The sequence below is a fragment of the Falco peregrinus genome, chromosome 8 (assembly GCF_023634155.1).
Source record: "Falco peregrinus isolate bFalPer1 chromosome 8, bFalPer1.pri, whole genome shotgun sequence".
In the NCBI taxonomy this organism is placed as follows: Eukaryota; Metazoa; Chordata; class Aves; order Falconiformes; family Falconidae; genus Falco; species Falco peregrinus.
In genome coordinates this window covers 6,517,482-6,536,473 of record NC_073728.1, presented here as the reverse complement: position 1 = coordinate 6,536,473, position 18,992 = coordinate 6,517,482, and the positions used below count along the sequence as shown (strand labels likewise).

At 46.3% G+C, this 18,992-nt stretch overlaps 1 protein-coding gene and 4 non-coding genes across 6 annotated transcripts in view; 2 read left to right on the top strand and 3 right to left on the bottom strand.

The window, feature by feature from the left end:
* Window positions 1-113: 113 nt before the first annotated feature.
* On the bottom strand, window positions 114-195 carry TRNAS-GCU (transfer RNA serine (anticodon GCU)). Its single transcript has one exon. It is a non-coding gene; the product is annotated as a tRNA-Ser (tRNA).
* A 265-nt stretch (window positions 196-460) lies between these two features.
* TRNAM-CAU (transfer RNA methionine (anticodon CAU)) lies at window positions 461-533 on the top strand. Its single transcript has one exon. It is a non-coding gene; the product is annotated as a tRNA-Met (tRNA).
* A 610-nt stretch (window positions 534-1,143) lies between these two features.
* Window positions 1,144-1,216, bottom strand: TRNAM-CAU (transfer RNA methionine (anticodon CAU)). The gene has a single exon. It is a non-coding gene; the product is annotated as a tRNA-Met (tRNA).
* A 108-nt stretch (window positions 1,217-1,324) lies between these two features.
* Window positions 1,325-1,406, top strand: TRNAS-GCU (transfer RNA serine (anticodon GCU)). The gene has a single exon. It is a non-coding gene; the product is annotated as a tRNA-Ser (tRNA).
* A 214-nt stretch (window positions 1,407-1,620) lies between these two features.
* Window positions 1,621-18,992, bottom strand: part of MCM3AP (minichromosome maintenance complex component 3 associated protein) — a 26,454-nt gene continuing 9,082 nt past the window's right edge. The window contains exons 11-28 of one of the 2 annotated variants that reach the window (XM_055812927.1): window positions 17,653-17,897; window positions 16,722-16,912; window positions 15,632-15,732; window positions 14,524-14,655; window positions 13,836-13,949; window positions 13,172-13,324; window positions 11,567-11,764; window positions 11,211-11,279; window positions 10,387-10,521; window positions 9,790-9,943; window positions 9,064-9,322; window positions 8,610-8,707; window positions 6,887-7,277; window positions 6,481-6,738; window positions 5,673-5,802; window positions 4,467-4,667; window positions 3,681-3,831; window positions 1,621-3,182 (exon numbers count right to left, since the gene is read on the bottom strand). In XM_055812927.1, coding sequence (XP_055668902.1) covers window positions 3,024-3,182; window positions 3,681-3,831; window positions 4,467-4,667; window positions 5,673-5,802; window positions 6,481-6,738; window positions 6,887-7,277; window positions 8,610-8,707; window positions 9,064-9,322; window positions 9,790-9,943; window positions 10,387-10,521; window positions 11,211-11,279; window positions 11,567-11,764; window positions 13,172-13,324; window positions 13,836-13,949; window positions 14,524-14,655; window positions 15,632-15,732; window positions 16,722-16,912; window positions 17,653-17,897 — 3,139 coding nt within the window. In that variant the 3' untranslated portion in view covers window positions 1,621-3,023. The remainder of the gene's footprint in view (window positions 3,183-3,680; window positions 3,832-4,466; window positions 4,668-5,672; window positions 5,803-6,480; window positions 6,739-6,886; window positions 7,278-8,609; window positions 8,708-9,063; window positions 9,323-9,789; window positions 9,944-10,386; window positions 10,522-11,210; window positions 11,280-11,566; window positions 11,765-13,171; window positions 13,325-13,835; window positions 13,950-14,523; window positions 14,656-15,631; window positions 15,733-16,721; window positions 16,913-17,652; window positions 17,898-18,992) is intronic. The other variant, XM_055812926.1, reaches the window with a different exon arrangement.

Here is an 18,992-nt window from a genome sequence, read left to right as displayed (position 1 = left end):
CCAGGGTCCCCGTGTGCCAGGCAGAACCTTGAGCCAACCCCTGAACCGCAGGACACGCAAACCCAGCTCGGGCTCTTCCCCATTTCTTCCGCACCGCGAGCAAAAAGCTATCCCGACGAGGGTGGGATTCGAACCCACGCGTGCAGAGCACAATGGATTAGCAGTCCATCGCCTTCACCACTCGGCCACCTCGTCCTGCCCCTCGCCGCGCGTGGCCCCGCCCCTTGCTAACAGCCGCCTGCAGCCGCCCTGGGGGGCCCTGCCCCGGCCCTGCCCGCCGCCCTGCCCCGGCCCTGCAGCCGCCCTGGGGGCCCCTGCCCCGGCCCTGCCCGCCGCCCTGCCCCGGCCCTGCAGCCGCCCTGGGGGGCCCTGCCCCGGCCCTGCCCCGGCCTCGCTCCGGCCCTGCCGCCCTGCCTCGACCCGCCGCGCTGAGGCCCAGCCCCGGGCCTCACCTGCCGCCGCCCTCTTAGCGCAGCCGGCAGCGCGTCAGTCTCATAATCTGAAGGTCCTGAGTTCGAGCCTCAGAGAGGGCAGAGGTGATTTTTTAAAAAATTTCTTTTTTTTTTTTGGTTTGGCTTGGTGTGGGAGGCTGGCCGCCGTTTCGCTGCCCCGCTGAGCCCCGCAGCAGCGTGAGGGGGCTCTGCGGTGGGCACACCTCCATACCCCGCGCCCCAATGTAATAAGTAACTAAGGGTAATTTGCTGATCAAACAAGTTCAACAAGAGGAACGAACCCATTGTGGTGGTCTTGAGAACTTCCTGTTTAGCAAGAAGAGACCTGTCCACAATGTTATCTTGCTACACCAGACATGGGAACTTCCTGTTTGACAAGAAACCACGATAAGAGAAGCAGCAGAGGGGCGTACTGAAGATGTCAGAAGCGACCTCGGTGAAGATAAAAAAAGCTGCTCAGCTTGCTTGAATTTGCGAGCCCTTGGTGGAGCTGCGATTCCCCGGCTGCCCAGCGCTGCTTTTGCTTTCCTGCCTTAACAAATATTTAGTGAATCCATTTCGGACTCTATTTGTTTAAATTCAACTATAACACCAACATCCTCTGCTCCCTGCCGCGGCGATGCCACCCGGCAAAAGAGCGGTCGGGCCCTGCCGTAATCAGGCTCTCAACCACCGCGGCGGCAAAAATTCCTGCCCTCTCTGAGGCTCGAACTCAGGACCTTCAGATTATGAGACTGACGCGCTGCCGGCTGCGCTAAGAGGGCGGTGCCAGGGCGGGCGGGGCCGCGCCCTCACCGGGGCCAGGACGGCGCGGGCCGGGGCGAGGCCGGCGGGCGGCGCGCAGGGGCGGGGCTGCGCGCGGCGAGGGGCAGGACGAGGTGGCCGAGTGGTGAAGGCGATGGACTGCTAATCCATTGTGCTCTGCACGCGTGGGTTCGAATCCCACCCTCGTCGGGATTGTTTTGCGCCCCCCCCGAGCTCTCCCACGGTGCCCAGAGGCGAAGGCATGAAGTCCTGAGCAAAGCGATACAGTGGGTGCCAGAGGCCGGTCTCGCTTCCCACAGTCTGGCAAATTTGGTTATTTTACACTGGACAACCCAGCACTTAAAGTGGCACACTGTTAGAGCGCCCCACGGCCAGAGCTTTCCCATAGCAACGAGGCACCAGCACATTTCAAGCCACTACAAATTTATTAGGTACAAAACACATTTACAGCAGACAGTGTGAACCAACATCCCGAAACATTTCTGGGTTTTCACAGCTGAATTCCAGGTAAACTGAGAATATCAACAGCAGCACTGCGGTAAAGCACGGCCGAGAGCATCACACAGGCTTCGCTCTGCATGCAACCAGTGAACCTCAACGCAGCTCAGCCCAACAAAACTGTATGCAGTACAAACAGGCTCAAAGTATAATTTCTTCAGTTTAAATTTATTTCAACGTCATATTACGCTACTACTGCTATCCTAGATTTAAAAGAAATGATACAAATTCTATTAAAAAAACAACTATAAAATTACTTTTTTGGAAGGCAGCTGGCCAGTTTGGACTACTGAAAATTTCAAATGAAATTAGAAGCAAGTCAAACAACTGGTCTCTGGCAGGCAAGATAACCAGTGTTTACTTCCAAAGCTACACTACTTCGCATTTCCCAGGCAGAAATTTCTGTCTGAGAAAAATCTGCTGATATTGTAATAAAGAAAATAAAATTACTTGTACAGGAGTACTGCAGACATGGAAGTACATCTTCATTCTAGTTACTGGAGATCAATATCAAACTAAAACCAAAGGTCTTCAACCTCCAAAGCCACAGCTTTTTAAACACTGGAAAATACAGGTTATCTGCTCTTCCAAAAAAAAAGAAAATAATTTCTCCATAGCTGTTTACTGAAGAAAGTGTCCTGCTTTACAACACAATTAATCTGTAGAACAAGCAACTCATCTGGTTTTAACTTGGGCCAGCAGTATAAAAATCTTTCTGGATTTGCACTGAGCATCATTAAGTACAAAATATGGCCAAGTGCTGCACCGACTCAATGACAGTGCTGACTCCTGGGCAACAAAAAAGCAATTTCAAACCACAGTGCTAGGCAGCTTCTGCATGAAGCAAGCAAGCACAGAGCAGGGACAACATCTTGGGGACCGTGTCTATGGAGAGCAATTGCTCTGGTGTTCCCAGGGGCCCCCCGCCACCCTAAAGTATTCTCCTGGTGAAGCTACGTTTACCCATGATGACAGCTGGCAGAAAGAAAAAAAAAATCACCACTAAGTGTCGATTTAAGGCCTTCCAAGAAAAGCATTTGACCCGTCTCCTTGCCCGTGAAGCAGAAAAGGAGGGAGTCGCAGAGCGGGCAAAGCCCACCAGTGAGCCAGAGGGACACAGCGAGCCACCGACACACTGTCTCTGCGCAAGGCAGCCATGCGAGAAGGGCCCAGGCCCCACATCTGCTCCGTGTTCTCGCAGGAGGATGTCTGCTTTTTCTGCAACGTGCCCCAGGAGCTCGTCTGTTCAATCACCAGACTGGATTTCTTTACCAAGTCTCTTGGTCTGCACACGTATCTCAGCTCTGCTCAAATATCCACCATGTCCACCAGAGCAGACAGGTGGAGCTCCGAGGCAACTTCACCTTCCCTGTTCGCTCTGAGGAGCTGTTGCAAGTGTTTCAGTCTGTCTGACAGCGTGGGGCTCAGCTCCTCCACCGAAAGCTTGGATGCCTCTTCATTCCCAGCCTGGGCAGAAGGAAAAAAAACAAACAACCAAAAAACGAGATGAGACTGAGAAAGAAGCATTACCCAGTACCAACAAGGCACTTCTCAGCTCACCAGCTGTTCCCCCACTTTTGAGGAGAACCACGGAGGTCAGCACCCTCCCAGCCCCTGAGGAGGTAAGGCAGAAACAGCATGTTCCTCTATTTCTGTCCCCAGCTTTCCCACAACTGGGGGAAGCTGACCCACACAGTGATTCCATAAAGTGCAGCACCACAAGGGATACAGTTATGGCTGCCAGCAGCAGAAAGCATTAACGCTGTGCAGAACTCTTACTCCAGATCTGCAGAAAGCATTCCTCCTCCCTTGGAGGATAACTTGGAAGTTATTTCCAAGGCGCAGTTTTCCAATTCTTTACTTCCCAGGTCTATTCCACACGGCACACCAGGGTAATTCCCACTAAAGGTTTGGCACCTGCACTCCGTAGAGCCATAGCAAATTCTCAGTACCATCCTTTCTTACCTCTTGAGCAGATGACACGGGACTCTTCATCAATGGACAGGTGACAGTTGGGGTGGACACCAGAGACTGGGGGAGGTAGAGAGGAAGACCCAAGAAATCACCAAGGGGCTCAATGTCCTCAGCTAGACATCGGTGCAACTGTTCTTCAAACCTTGACAGAAAGAACAAGAGCATGGGTCAGATTGCAGGATGTTCTTGTAACCAGTGAGTTAACCAAGGGGTTTGGGTTCAGAAGTGACTGAACATCAGATCCTGCTTGCAGACATTTCCAATACGGGCTGACATAACCCACTGCTATGACAAAAATCCATCACAGAAGGCTGTGGTACAGAAAAGGAGCCACACAGACTGAAGGCGCCCACCTGATGGGGAAGGCAGAAGAGACAAGAAACCCTTGAGCCAACCTCAAAAGCTTTAGCTCTTCAGCTTTTGGATCTGCATTGCTACAGGCAAACTGACATCCCAAAGTGGACTTCATAGACATTTGTGATACTGCAGGACAGACTACTGTACACACAGTACTGCTTTAGTTTTGGTGGCCTGATTGACCACAGACAGCTTCTAACCATTCCTCCAAGCTCCAAGTATTTCTACCATCCTGGACTGTTACTGTGATGCAAGTAGGTGCTAGCAGGGAACTGCACTGCACTGATGAGATTAAACTAGAGATAGCCTAGGTTGTTTCCTCGCACTGTTGGACTTCAGCTTCCCATTACGTACAACTTAGAAATCGTTTGCAACCCTGGGCCAGGGCCGCAAGGAAAGGATGCTGCTCTGGGAACTTACCTCCTGCTTTCTATTTTCTCCAGTTGCAGCTGTGCCAGCAGACGCTCTGGGAGAAGCTCCTGAGCTGAGGCTGTGAATTCACCTGCACTGGGAATGCTCTTCCTTTGACCCGACAGCATGTTCACCCCAGAACTATATCCATCTGGCATCATGGAGATGCTATATGGTTTCTTAAAAGAGTCGGGAGATTTTACCCTTGACCTGAGGGATGGGGGGGGGGGGGGGGGGGCGGGGGAAAGACAGACAAAACCAAACCAGAAATTAGTGTGTGTTCGTTTTCCTCTACTAGCTTGAAGTCTGGAAATAGCAGGGAGTGAGAACTGACTATTAGGAGACATCCCTTGTACCAGGGTCCAACATACCACCACCCATGTGCGGGAGTTGCAAGGAACTGATCTGGACAGGGGGCTGGGATGCGCCCCACAGGAAGGTATCTACCCCCACACCTCCTGCGACACAGCAGAGCAGCAGCTAAGCTTCCAAGAGTGAAGAGAGACTGGCTTCGCTCTGAAGGAAGACAGGGCAACAAGCTACACTCTTGAGATCTCAAATACTTCCAGGCCACACAGCTCTGAGGCACCCTCAACTTCTAGCACCTTCTCTTAGCAGTGGGACTTTCTTGATGTCTTCCCTCAAGCTGAGGACAAATCCTCCTTTTGAACTCAAAATGCTGCAAAATTTAACATGTAATTACCATGCAAATCATCTAATATGTAATTCATCTCTCGGGTCCAGGCTGCAACTGAAGGTGAATGTAAGGGAGGGGGCACTACTAAATAAAGGGCACGCTCGTGATTTATTCCTATGCTCTTCCCCAGCCTCACACTTTCTCCTCCATGCTTTGCGTACTTGGTACAAGTCTAGTTCCAAAGCCTCAGCAGTGGTTTCTTCAGCAGAAGTTAGTTTCTCCACTTAGAACACTTTAAGCACTCCCCAAGCAATCCATTTATTTGAGAGCTGAGTAACCCTGCAGAAAATAAAGTCTACTTACTACACTGTTTCAGCACATCCTTGTACATCATTTCAAGGAGATGTACAGAAGCACAGTCTGGGAGGATGCCACATGCTGGTTTTCAGCATCATGATGGCAATATATGTTTCATAGTAGTGGCCCTGAGCAACCTCCTTGGAGTTCACCAACCAACTCCAACGGCACAAGGGACAGCTGAACGCTACTCCCACAGGGAGTGCCAGCCGCCGCCTCACCTCTCGTGGCCTTGCCGGATCTCCTCCTGCGTGCGCAGCCTGGCTTGTTCCCACGAAAAAGGGAGAGTGAAGTTCTTTAAATGCTCCTTGAAGAAGTACACGCGAATCTGACCATCTTCACTTACTGCTTCTGTGAATAAACCCAAACCCAACGCTTATCATTAGAACAGGTTTTCCCCTTCAGAAGAACAGCTCATTATTGAAAAGCCAAACTGGGGACAAATCATGTGTTCACTTTCAGGTAGCTTAAAGTTGTAATCTGCATGTAAAAATGAGTCTTCCTAAGCTGACTTACTGTTCAACAGATACAAAACTACTGGGAAAGACTGTAAAATGCTGCTTTATCTTAATTTTAAAAATTCTAGTGCATCCAGGTTCAGTGTTCAGTGGGTTAAGTAGTCATTTCATTAAAAGAGGCTCCCTATAGTTAATCCGAACAGGACACCAAAAATGCACCCACACACTTGGATTCTGTTTGCTTCTGATTTCAAGACAAACGTCATTAATCCGTGGAAGTGGTCATTAACAGTGGCAGCCTGCCATCTCAGCTGACCTGAGCTTACATGGTCCAGAAGGACCAATTCTTCGCCTTCGGCTGAATGTAAACCCTCTCCTACTGGGAAAGGAGGGCTGAAAGACTCTTGACTACACAGAGACCAAATTTTGAATCACAAGCTCAAGTCAAGTCATAATCAAACACAGCAAGACCGTAGCTCCTTCTCTGCCATGCATAAAAGGTACCGCTGTCAAGATATTAAACACAGTTACACAAGAAATATCGTCCATGTTGTAGAAGGACATGCAATACCTGGAGCAATAGGCAGTTTGGGTGGTTTCCAGTCTCTCAGTTTATGATCAATGCAGACTGCCAAGATATCATCCCAAGGGATCTCATCGACAGAAGGTCCATCTCCATCAAAGTTCCCAGATGTTTTGTTTTTCCACTTCTGGTAAACTTTGCTCAGCAGATTCTCCACTTGCGACTGGATCAGCGGCTGAGTGTGGGAAGAACTAGCAATCTGAGACACATACTGAAAAATCATGCAGCAAACAGGACGCCAAGGAGCTATGGAAAAAAATCCAACAAAATAAATTGCAAAGATCTGTGACAGAGCCAAACCACCCACCTTACAAGGTGGGTAGCTCAACAAGGCACAGGCACGTCTGAAAGAATAGCATGCCCTCGAGAGGATGCTGCAGTGTGAAGTACATACCACCTAATGGAGGCAGATCTAGGTAAGGGATCTGGAAGGACAGCACAGCCTTCTTCAGCCAGGCCAGGTGATCGGGCATGTTCCACTGCAGGTGGGGTAATAGTTTGTTACCCCCAGGCTCTGAAAACTCAGTAACGGGCCAAGACAAGTCACAAAGGTGCTCGGAGGATGCCACATCTGAAAGAAACTGCAACACACTGTTGTACAGCTCTATGATGACCCCAGGCTCCTGAGACGGCAGGCCAGCTAAACGTCTCTCCTTCCAGTCATGGTAGAAGCGCTTGCCAAATTCACCGTCAATCCCATCCTCAACGTACTCCCGAAGGGTCTGACTGCAGAGCTCAAGGGAGTCTGGGTACTGGGAAACCAGCCAGCCCACAGCCGCGGAGATCTACAACACACAAAACACGTGTGGTTGGCAACTGCTCCACAGTGATCAGGACACAAAGGATTCAGTCCTGCAACCCTAAGTGTGATATCACCTATTCAAGACACTATGCAGTAAGATACAAAAGGAATCAACTATCATCATCCCAGTACTTGCAACAAGTAATTCCCCGACTAGGCTGTTACAATCTAAATTCACACCCAGCAGGCTCAGGAAAAGACAGAAAGAGACTGTTCACACCAGGTGCAGTCTGTGAGAGGAACTCCCTGTTGCAGAACACCGGGGATGCTGAAAACTTATCTGGGAGGAATTGGACAGATTCACAGAAATAAGCCCAGGGTGACTCAATCCAGAGAAGCAACGCCTGATCCTGCAGTCCTTGAACTGCAAAGAGATGCAAGTTGTCAGGGTTTGTGGGGGAGCATCACTCCGGGCCTGTCTTGTTCTCACCTTCTTTCTTAGGCACCTTCTTCAGACACCTTCAGAACGGAATACAGGGCTGGAGCTGCTTTTGGTCTGAGTCACCTTGGCTGCTCTTGGCCACTACCCTCACTCACCTCTCCAAACCTCCCCACTGTGACTCACACACAAAAACCTATTTTAGACTTGTAAGTATCATGGGGTTTTGAGTCGTCTCCAGGCCACTGTTGCCAAGCACACAGCAAACTGAAGGACAAGGGCAAAAGCTGGTGTCTGGAGGCTGTCAGGGAGAAACCCATACAATCCCTCTTCACGTATGTGAGAGGACAGAGGCATCCCTCAGCCCCATCCATCAAGACGGAATAATACTGGCTGATCTCACAGCACCCAGAAGATACACAAAAAAAAAGGTGCTTCGCATTTCAGAACTGGAAGCTTAAGGGCACAAAGGCTTACCCACCACTAGCACTCATCTGTTAGGCAGCAACTGTACCCCTGCTAGTCAGGGCAGACAGGACAGACAAGAACGGATTTACATAATCATTACACAGATAAAACCATCTTTCATGTAGCAAATGCCACTGACCTCTAGTCAGTTAAAATTGAATAGTCACGAATAATGGAAAAGCAGCAGTAACACTGCATTTCAGGATAGTTCTGGCTGATGTTGGAATCACTGTTAACAAGTGAGTGTCTGACTCCAGCAAATTCAGATGCGTGGAAAAAAAATGGCAAGAGGCTTTTTGAACAAAGAATAGTTTACAGAAGCTTCCAAGAGGAAAAACATCCCATTACACAAGACTCAGTTGCAATTTAAGCTATGAAGAACATAATAATTCCTTATTAAGGCGTTAGTAATCGAGAGATTAATGATAAACTAGTCAAGTATCTCTTCACGTGAGTTGCCATCCTTACCCTTCCGGTGCCTTGTAAGTCATTGATAGAACTCGGGAGCTCAACAATGGTGTAGTCTGAAATAAGCTGGGCTGAAATCAAGTCCTGCAGCATCAAACCTTAAAAATAAGAAAACCCACCATATTCACAGAGAAAAAGCACACCTACTCTGACCACATTTCTGTGCATACATTCACAGCATTGCTTCCCTCCTCCAGCCTTGCCCACAGACTCTCAGAATCAAATACTCTGCGCAAAGAAAAGCTCAATGCCAAGAGAAAGTGCATCTCCTTCCATACTGATCATTCTTAAGGCCTCAGGATTTCTAGCAAAGCTTTTAGAAGTACTATACTTCACAGTCTCTCCCTTTAGAAGATAAGGTATTTGAGAGACTGCGCTAGCTGCAACAGTTCTACTTGGGGCCAAGCCCTAAACATTTACATAGTTATTTCAAGACAAAGAAATAATTACATACCTTCTTCTACTTCTTTCTCTATGGCCTCCTCTTCCTGACCAGGGACTAGAACTACCAAAGGAACTATCGGGTGGAAAGGTTTGGCCTGAAGCAACTGTTTCAACTGCAGCAAAGCTGAAAGCCAATAAACATCATCTTCTACAACATCTTCACTCCTAACTCGAGGGGGCAGGAGAAGAATGAGACCGCTGGTTCCAAGCAAGTCTTTTTGCATCTCAGCCATATCAAGCTCAGAGTCGGAGAGTGCACGGTGTGCCACCTATACAAAGTAACAAAGATGACAACAGTAATGTACCTAAAGCCTAACAAAGCTATTTTCATACTGAAATCTGTAGTTCACTATTGTTAGCATTCAGCTTTGCCATTCATTACCAAGAGCTCTACAAATTCTAAGACAATGAACTGTTAGACAGACACTGATGTGTCCAATAGATGCAAGTCAGCACAACAGTGCACCTGAGCACCTGATTTGGCATCAGGAATTGATTAAGATTGAGGTTTTAAACTATTGCACTGTATTTAAGCAAGTATTTACTCAGGTGATTGGAAAACAAGGAAAAAAAATCCATCTTTTTTCAGACCTTTTCAACAATCCCATCTTTCCCAGTATCATCTCCTTCCATCTGACAGGACACAGTGTGAAAAGCTGCTGCATAACATCCACTGGAAAAGAGCACACCCTGCCCTTCTGGCCTGTTAGGTTATCATGATATTGTTCTCACCTACCTTTATACACACACTGACTTTAATGCTTCTGCTCCCTTGCATGCCAGGAGAATTAAATAATGTCAGTGTTTGAATTCTGTCTTCTGTATGTAAAGCAGTTTTCTTCCAGCTTTTGTCTCCCATAAACTTGGCTTTCACCCAATCCACCAGTACCCTAGCAAACAAGAAAGAGCGGGTTTCTGAGGTTTTTGTTTTTAAAAAATGGCATTTTGGGGTTTTAGCACCAACACCTCTGTGACACCACAATTATCATAAACTCAACCTTCACCTTGCTTGGATTTTGCTAAATAGCTATTAAATGTCCTGAAACTATCCATGCCGCTACGTATCTCAAGGTTTTTTCGCTTTCAGTATGAGCAAAAGGAATGCAGTGAACAGTGTCAGGAGAAGATACGGACCACTGCAATAATTCTATTCACAGCTATATTCTTTAGTGCACCTTGGAGAAAAAACAACCCAAACAAATCAACCACAAACTGGAAGTTTGATATGGTACAGGGGAAAAAAAACCCACCATATCAAGGACTGTATACTACTACTCTCCTATTTGACTGCCCTGTTTGAGAAGTGGACCCAGGAATCAACTCTTTCACTTACCTGTTGGGATCATCCTCTGCATATTCGTCATCATTTGGCAAAACCAATAGCACCTTCCAAAAAACCTGTTCTTGTTGGACTGGAATATGTTCAGTGATTAATGAGACAAGATCCAGGGGAGTCCAAGCTAAATCACTTAAAGAGAAACAGAAGCTGGTGAAAAGACCCTGCTTAGTGCTCATTCCTACCTGGGGAACGTGTTGGGTTTGGTTTTTTTTTTTTTTTTTTTTGCTTTGAACAAGTTACAATACTGCGTATTTCAATCAGTCCAAAATCAGAGCTAATTCTTTAGATTTGTTGCCTATTTCACCACAGACCAGACGCTTTCAAGAACTGCAGCTGCTAAGTCTGTCACATGAGCCTTACTTTGGGGATTGTGGGACCATATATGTACTGCTTCACTTCCACACTGTTTCAATACCCTGCCTCCAATAAACACACAGGCCACTAGAATGCACAACAAGCCATGAGAAGGCAGATCACCTCTTGCAATTTAAATGTCTAGATCAATCGTTTCACGTCACAAGCCAGGCCACTAACAGCTCATTTACTCCTCTCCCCCTATACCCCATCCCACCCTGGTACAAAAACCCACTGTAATGTCCATCAGATCCTTAAAGTTACGCCCATGGCAATAGGATTAGATGGCCTAAAACTTCCATGAATTTATCTTCCAGTTTCCCTTACCTTGAAAATACTCCCAGCAGCAAGGCTGAAGTAGACACCCGAGTATAATTTGTTATTCCTTACTCACATTTTTGATATCTCTGGCATTTCTGTTACAGTTTGCTTAGAAAGAAAACAAGAATCAAACACCAACATACCTTAACAACTGCTGGTAGAAATGCTGAACTTTAATTTCATGTACTGTTTTGTTTCTCAGCCAATTCAACCTGGGAACAAGAGAATCTTGGTTGTAATTTTTGGTATAGAACAGGTACTTTAACCAAATTTAGGAAACACTAAGACTTCAGAAGTACTGCAGACACTTTAGAAAGTTGCTGTAATAGCAGGATTTATTTGAATTTTCAGTCTTTGCCGTGGCTTTTGTGCAAAAAGGGTTTTTTTGGGGGTATTTAAGAACAGTTTTGCAAAACCATTAACATCCACAGTGGAAGAGGACTACTTTGTAACTTACCTTCCAAAAACTAACCAGATTGCTAACGAGAAGTATCCTTACCTAGTGCAAGAGATTCCCAGCTTTCCTCCGTTACCCAAGTTTACAATTCTCTTGCACAAGTTCTCCATGGCTATAGGCCACTCTGCACTGGGGGACAGCGCTTTCAGTTTATTTTTTGGATCTGTGCAACAGGGAGCTGCTGGAAACGCCCTCATTTGATGTTTCAACTTTGTTCGAGCTGCCACTGCCTCCCTCCACCTTTGGAAGACAAGAGATAAATAAATTGTTCTGCAAACCAAACAGGTTTTGTTTTTTCATCTTGCCCATCAGACTGGACTGGGCTCTCACCCCCCCACCCCCCCCCCCCAAGTCAGCCCATCCAGGGGACAGGGTGAGGTGGTGCAGCGGGCTTAGCTATATTTCTGCATGCAGCCGCAAAGTCAGAGCTCAAACAGAGCGTGCACAGAATGAGACCTGCCAGCTGTACAGAAGCAGCATCCGAAAGTGGCAGCCTCGGGCCCCATTCAAAAAAAAGCAACAAAAACAAAAGGCAGCAGCCTTCTGCTTAGTAAGCTGCACTTGCTCTCAGTGGCCAAAACTGGTCACAGGAGGGAAACAGGGACTGCTGCTCTTCCATCTCACCCCTTCCTCAGCTGTCTCAGCTGTGCTCCCCTGGCAAAAGTTCAAGCATAGCTTCCCTTCCCCATTTCCAGCGTGTTTATTCCTAGCCCATATAGCATTTTACAAAGATTCATTGCAAAGCTTCTCTGGTATCTCAAGACTTGCTGAAAACACATTTGCAACTCTGCTGCAATAAGAAAGGTATGCCTCTTTCTCTCTTGAAGGAACATTTAAAAAACCAACAAGAAGCAAACATATAATAAAGTCTTTATCATTAGATATTTGCATTTTTTCTACGATCAAATGATTCAAAATGGGTGGCACTCAGCAGAATTATAACAAAAAAGCCAATTCATGAATTAAGAAAGTCTTCTATTGCACTTCCTCAGGTATTTTCAGGGCTTTATAAAAATATTCATGCATCATCCCATTTTCTTGACGGCCGCACGTACACTTGTTTTACACATCCTTAGGCTCCTCCTTAATCTTCCCTGTTGCACTGAAGGGTATTTATACAGGCCGTGAAGAGACACATGAGCTCAATTTTAGGATAGAAAGAGCTCTGCAAGGAAATACGCTCCACAGAGAAGAGACTAGCCTGCTGCTTCCTCTTCAGCGGTGAGAAATACCACCTGAAACGCACCTCGACCTGGCTGCACTAGGACAGCACAGCACCGCAATGAATCTCTGCCTTGGAACACCACAACAGCCACTAAACACTTCGCACACAGCCAGAAAATCAAGTGTCCAACAGAAGAATACAAGGAGATATCATTACAAGTTTCTAGATAGAATGAAGCTGAAGTCTCCTACCAAACTCTCAATACCTGACTCCAACGAGGTGTGCTCCTCACCCCACATACAGCTGAGTAACTCAGAGGCTGGTAATAAAACTCTAAGTCTACACTTAAGGTGGAGACAAGACAAGCCAGCAAAAACTGTCTCAAAAAGAATGCAACCAGACAGCTGATAGTTCAAACTCTACTAACCACTACCCGCCAATGCTCCCAAGAAAAGCAGCTGTATCACAGGGTGGCAACTCACCGTTGCAAGTACTTGCAGAAACACTGGAGCTCCTGAAGGGTTTCCTTGGCAATCTGGAAAATCTCATCCTCCAGAAAGAGGTCCATGACATGACCACAAACTTCTTCTGAACACCGGGCAATACGGGCTTGCCGGTCTCTTTCTAAGGCACACCTAGTTCCAAGTGAAACAAACCAAGACCCCTAGTGAGGTGGAGACTGCAGCAAGTGCCAACAGAATTAGCTGAGATGCGAACAGGGAAGACGATCTCGTTTAGCAGAGGGGAGGAATTTTCCACACTTCTGCTCTATGGCCCTTCTAAATAAGGCCTGTAATCAATTAGAAGTCATTCAAGTTTCACGCTGATCACGGGCTTCCAGAAAAGGGTCTACAAGAGAGCCCACAGCTGGAGCTGTAAGGGAGTCAGAAGAAAATTAAGCATACAGAGCAGCCTTGTCCTAGACAAAGCCTCTCTTCCCTCCACCCTGGAGGCCCACTACTGCCCAACACAGTATGACTGCAAATTGGCAGCCTGCTGTACAAGCAAGCACGCTTTCCCTCTCAAGTAATTTACTGAAGGTGACCTCAGAGAAGGCCAAGCAAGAAGCCCACCACTTCCTGACAAACTCTTATCCTTAGGAAAGCATCCTACAGCAAATTATAGCACACAGCACGTTGTACGTACTTTAATTCATTGGTTGAAGCTTCTTGAACGCTTTCCTTTATTACTTCTTCCATTAACTCCATACCCACCAACTGGCTCAACTGTTTTATTAGCTGTTCTCTTTCTTGCTTTTGCCTGGAGGGACAGAGAAAAGATTTACACAAGTGAACAGATTTACACTAGCAAACCTGCCACTTAGTTAAACAAGTGCTACACACAGTGTCAGACAGTTCACCTAAAATTGAGTTCCCACTATCTGGTTTCTCTCTCTCTCTCTAAAGATAAAAAGCTTTGCATGGAGTCGGGCTTCCCTCAAAAATACAGCTAACAGTGGGGTTATTGTACTCTTACCCCAAGTAACTTACCCCAAGCAGCTTACTCGGAAGGAAAAGTTCCTGCATACAGCAGGGCCAGGACGCGCCTCCCTCTCTGGAAGCTCTGGGTGCAGTTAAGTTCCCAAAATTCCCACCCACTATTTTCACAGTGGCTCTGTAAGGTCAAAATACTAACTAGCAGATCACCTGAGAACGCAGAAGGGACAGCCTATCTGCAAGACCCCAGGGCAGTTCAAGGCGAGACAAAGTGAGTGCTGTCAGCATGGCAGAGACACACAGGGCCTGAGCACACATGCAAGGGCACCAGCTGTCATTACCGTTGCCTTAGGAGTGTATACAGCCCACCCTGCCCCGCAGCAAAAGCAGCAACTCACCTCTCTTCCTCCACTCTGCGCTGTTCCTCTTTGACACGCTCCCTTTCCGCAACAAGCACGCTTCCTGCCACTTGTCCGAGGATCTCCTCCATCACTTCAGTCACGAGTTCCTCCACAGTGGCCTCCGAGGTGCTGTGCAGAAACAGCAATTCTCTTTTCAAAGCCACCAAATTTTCATTTAATGCCCTACGTCTGTGCTTTCCTCAAGCACACCCTTGCTCCATTGTGGTGGGCTGACTCTAGCCATCAGGTGAGCACTCACACCGCTACCGGCTCACTCCCCTCCCCGCATCGGGACAGGGGAGAAAATGGGAAGAATAAAAGCAAGAAAACTCATGGATAGACATGAATACACTGTAATAGGCGAAGGGAAAAACCCACACCCACCCCACCACCAAGCAAAGCAAAGGCAGTCTGCTACCATCTCCCAAAGGCAGACGAATGCCCAGACAGTCTCCAATCAATGGCTACCCTGTAAGCCAGAAACCTCCACCTTCTCTTCCTCTCACCCAGTTTTATTGCTGACCGTGACACCCCATGGTACGGACTTCAGTCAAGTCTGGGTCTGCTGTCACAGCTGTGTCCCCCCACAGCCTGTGGCACAGCCCCAGCCTACTCACAGGGATGCAGAATGAGAAACAAGGTAGGCCTTGACCCTGCGCTCTTCAGCTATAACCAAAACTTGGTGCATTAACCACACTGCTTTGGTCACAAACCCACATCTACGACTCTAGCAACCGCCCTGGAGACGAAGCATTACTTGAAACAGAGAAGTATCCAGATTTGGATTTACTCCTCTTGTCCTGTCCCCCCTGCCCCTTCAGGCACCTTCCTTTCCACAACATAGGTTTCTTGTGGCAGTAGTATGAGTGTCGTGCAAGGCAAGGTTTACAGAGGTTTGCAGTTACCCTTCCATTAGGTTAGCTGGTAACAGAGAGGTGGCAGACATCTGGAGGAAGGTTGTCTTTTCTCTCAACTGTATCAGTAAGACTATATCCACTATAGACCTTGCCTTGCTTAGTAGTTTTTTGGTCTTCATACATGGTGTCACTACGGCAAATTGCAGCTATGACAGACTCCAGGAGTACCAGCAATAAATGCTCTTTACCAGATGGCAGCAGTCACGTAAGCCACTCCTGCTCTGCCGACTTCTCTGCACTCTCCTTTGAGGACATCATTCACAAGCCCATCCACCACTTCAGCAATGTCCTACAACACAGCAGAGGAAGCAGCTGAAGCAAGATGCAGTCCTGCTCAGGATGGCCTGGGCACGCACCTGAATTAGGAGCAAGGCTTTTCAGCCTCGTTTATCTGACTGAAATTGGCAACATCATCTGTATTTCTACCTACAGACTAAGCTAACTTAAAACACAACAGCCTGGAAATTTTAAGACTATCTAAAAGGTTAGTAACAGCCCAGAAACAAAAGCAGCTTTCTGTATTAAATATGGGCAAGTTAGCAAACAATCACTAAGCAAAGTGAATTTTGAGAGGCATTCCTATCTTCTTACTCAAGAGTTTCTCTCATTCTAGCAGATACAATTCCAAATGACCAGGTCTAATTTTCACTGAAATGTAGCCACGTTTAGGTAGAATATGGCAGCTGCACTTTACAAAGCCATGAGACACTCCGAGATGGGTTCAGCAGTACGTATCTAAACGTGGGTGGGTGAGAGAGAAAGGGGAACTGCACAGATACACAGGGTACACATTCAAGGCCCAACATTAATAGTCATATATCCACAAGAAGAAACCTTCTTGTGTCTCATTTGAAATACATGCCATTAAGGAACAGCTCAATAACATTACCATACCATGATGTACGATAATATTCACTAAAGCAAAGTTTACCTACTAAGTCAAAGATCATAACTTTCTACCATCACTTTCTGACTCTCTCCTCAGAGGTTTCTCAAATAAATGCTAAACAGTCAGGGCTGTCCATCTTATGAAGGAGTCTGAATGAGCACTGACATTTCAAATTTGCATGTGAAGTCACTGAAAACTTCCTCTTTTCAAAACAGTGCAAGGAAACAATTTTTCAAAGTATCCAAAGCACTGAAACAGGGATTGTCTCCTTTTGACTCTACGGAACACATGCAGATTCTGGAAAAATAAAACAACCTAAGAACTCAGTTACCTGTCATTATATTTCAGATCTTTCCCAAAAACTTTAAATTTTATTTAAATTTCCTTACTGTGTCTGTGTAGACAGGCTGAGGCTTTGAAGAGAGAGGCTCAGGTTGTCCAGCAGGTTGGGAGATGGCCTGCGCAGGAGGCAGCACTGGCACAAGCTGACGAGGTAACAGCGAGGGCAGAAGATGTGCTGGCGGCTGGACTCTTACTGCTGTGGCATCTAAATCCACACCTTTGCTCTCTGCTCTTCCTTCTTGGAGGGATGAGGGGGAAGAGAAATTAAGGAAACCATGTCAGTCACAAATAGCAGCATAACTATTCTTATCTTCAAAAGCTGACAAGTCTGATAGATCTCATCAGGTCATAAAACAAGTCCAGAACAGAAGCTGGCTGTCTTATGGTTAAAAATATATAATCATATCATAGAAGCTAATCTGTATTTATTAGTATTTTATAAAAGATACTAAAAAAATCCATTGCATGTTGCCTCCAATACCAAGTACATGTATTTCCAATAAAACAACTGTTTTAAGTTAAGTACACCTAACACCTACACACACCTCTTGAATAAACGCAAGATATCTGTACTTTCAACTATGCCAAAAAAGCATATGTTCAGCTAACTTGAAAAACACCACAATTACACACACAGTGGGAACAGTTGCAATACAAAATCTGCAAACTGAAAAGGGAAGTTGGTTGCCTGAAACAGCCAAATATCTAGTTATTTCACCTACGTTGGCAAAATTGCGCTCATGTCTCTTAGTGCATTTCCTGTATTGGAAAAAGTATTTTATTAATCAGGTTGCTTTTTAGTATTTATAGGTACATAAGTACATTTAAATCAAAACATGCTTTTATTACATCAAATTTCCATGCAATTTCAATCCGTATGAGCCAAGAACAGTTTCTGCTTTGTAAAATAAAACTACTCACAGAGCTGACCCAGCAGCATGTTCCTGAGCAGTATCTAGAAAGCACGTTTGCTCTTACCTGTTGCTTCCACACTGGGTTTTTGGCTACTACTAGCTTGATCCACAGAGGTGCTTCCACCAGTATACTTGTTCTGTCCGTTGAAGCTGGACACAGGCATGTGGTGAGGCACCGAGGGCAACGGCCCACCATTTACAACTTCCCCAACAGAGACAGATAGCTTCTGGCTGACAAACATTGATTTACGTGGTTTGGGTAATCCATCTGGCTCCAAGAAAGCTGAACGATTCAGCTCCACGTAAGCACTGGGGAAAAATAAAAACCAGGAGTACATCCTCAAAGCTCCAGTAACCTATAGGTTTTCAGTTTGAAAGCTTAGCGGGACAAAGTGACACAGGCACAGGGCACCCACGGTTGCTCCCTATAGTTCGGATATCCATCTTTGGCTGGAACCAGAAAAGGGAAGGCAGAGATCACTGTCCTCGCTGCTATACCTCCCAGGACGGAGTACAAGCTACTAACATTTCTGGGCACCTTTGTGGACTATTCTGTCTCTTTTTCCTTTTAACCTTTATCCACTGAGCATATTATCCATGCACGTTTTACCTAGACTACACCCCACGTGACTGCTGCCAGGGCTATTTACAGAAGTCACTTTAAAAGCTGCAATCTTCTTCCAATCTTGGCACCTGTAGTCTCTCTGATGTATTACTTCAAAGCAGAAAGTTACCAGGAAATAAAGCACTCTTTATACATATATATTTATCTAGTGCTCCACATTTTTTTGCCTTCTCCAGTCTCTTGAGATTGCAAATCTGTATGAGCACATCTTACAATGTATGTATTTCCATGGCAGACACTCTTACCTGCAAACCATTGGCTTTGAACATCCTCTAAACTGGTCTGCACTGTTCAGCTTCATCCTGCCCTACACGCGTCACCATAATGCTAGTTTCCTGAGAAGCAGAACTGTAACCTCGTTTCCTATGGAGCTGCAATTTACTACAATTCAACTGCAAGATAAGAACCTAAAACATTTTTTTTTTTTTTTCTACTGAGTTATCTACAACATTTCTTCACAGGGAGGAAGACTCTGGAGTCCAGTGGACACCAAGCTCAATATGCAGCCTCTCCTTTGGGGGAAATGTTTCTACCATTTTCAAAAGCTATTGTGGGAAGTCACAGTAGTTACAGAGATATAAGCCCCATTTCTTGGTGGAAAGATGCAAAATTAAAGAACTTTTCATGATTACGGCAATAAAAATAGAACAGATAATTGAAATTTGCAACTATCACTGTCCTAGTGCTTTGCTTAGAGAGGCCAGCCCCTGTTCTTTTCTTTTTCTGGCTGCAAACCACAGAAGCAGCCCATCCACATCAACACTTCACCTAACATCAGT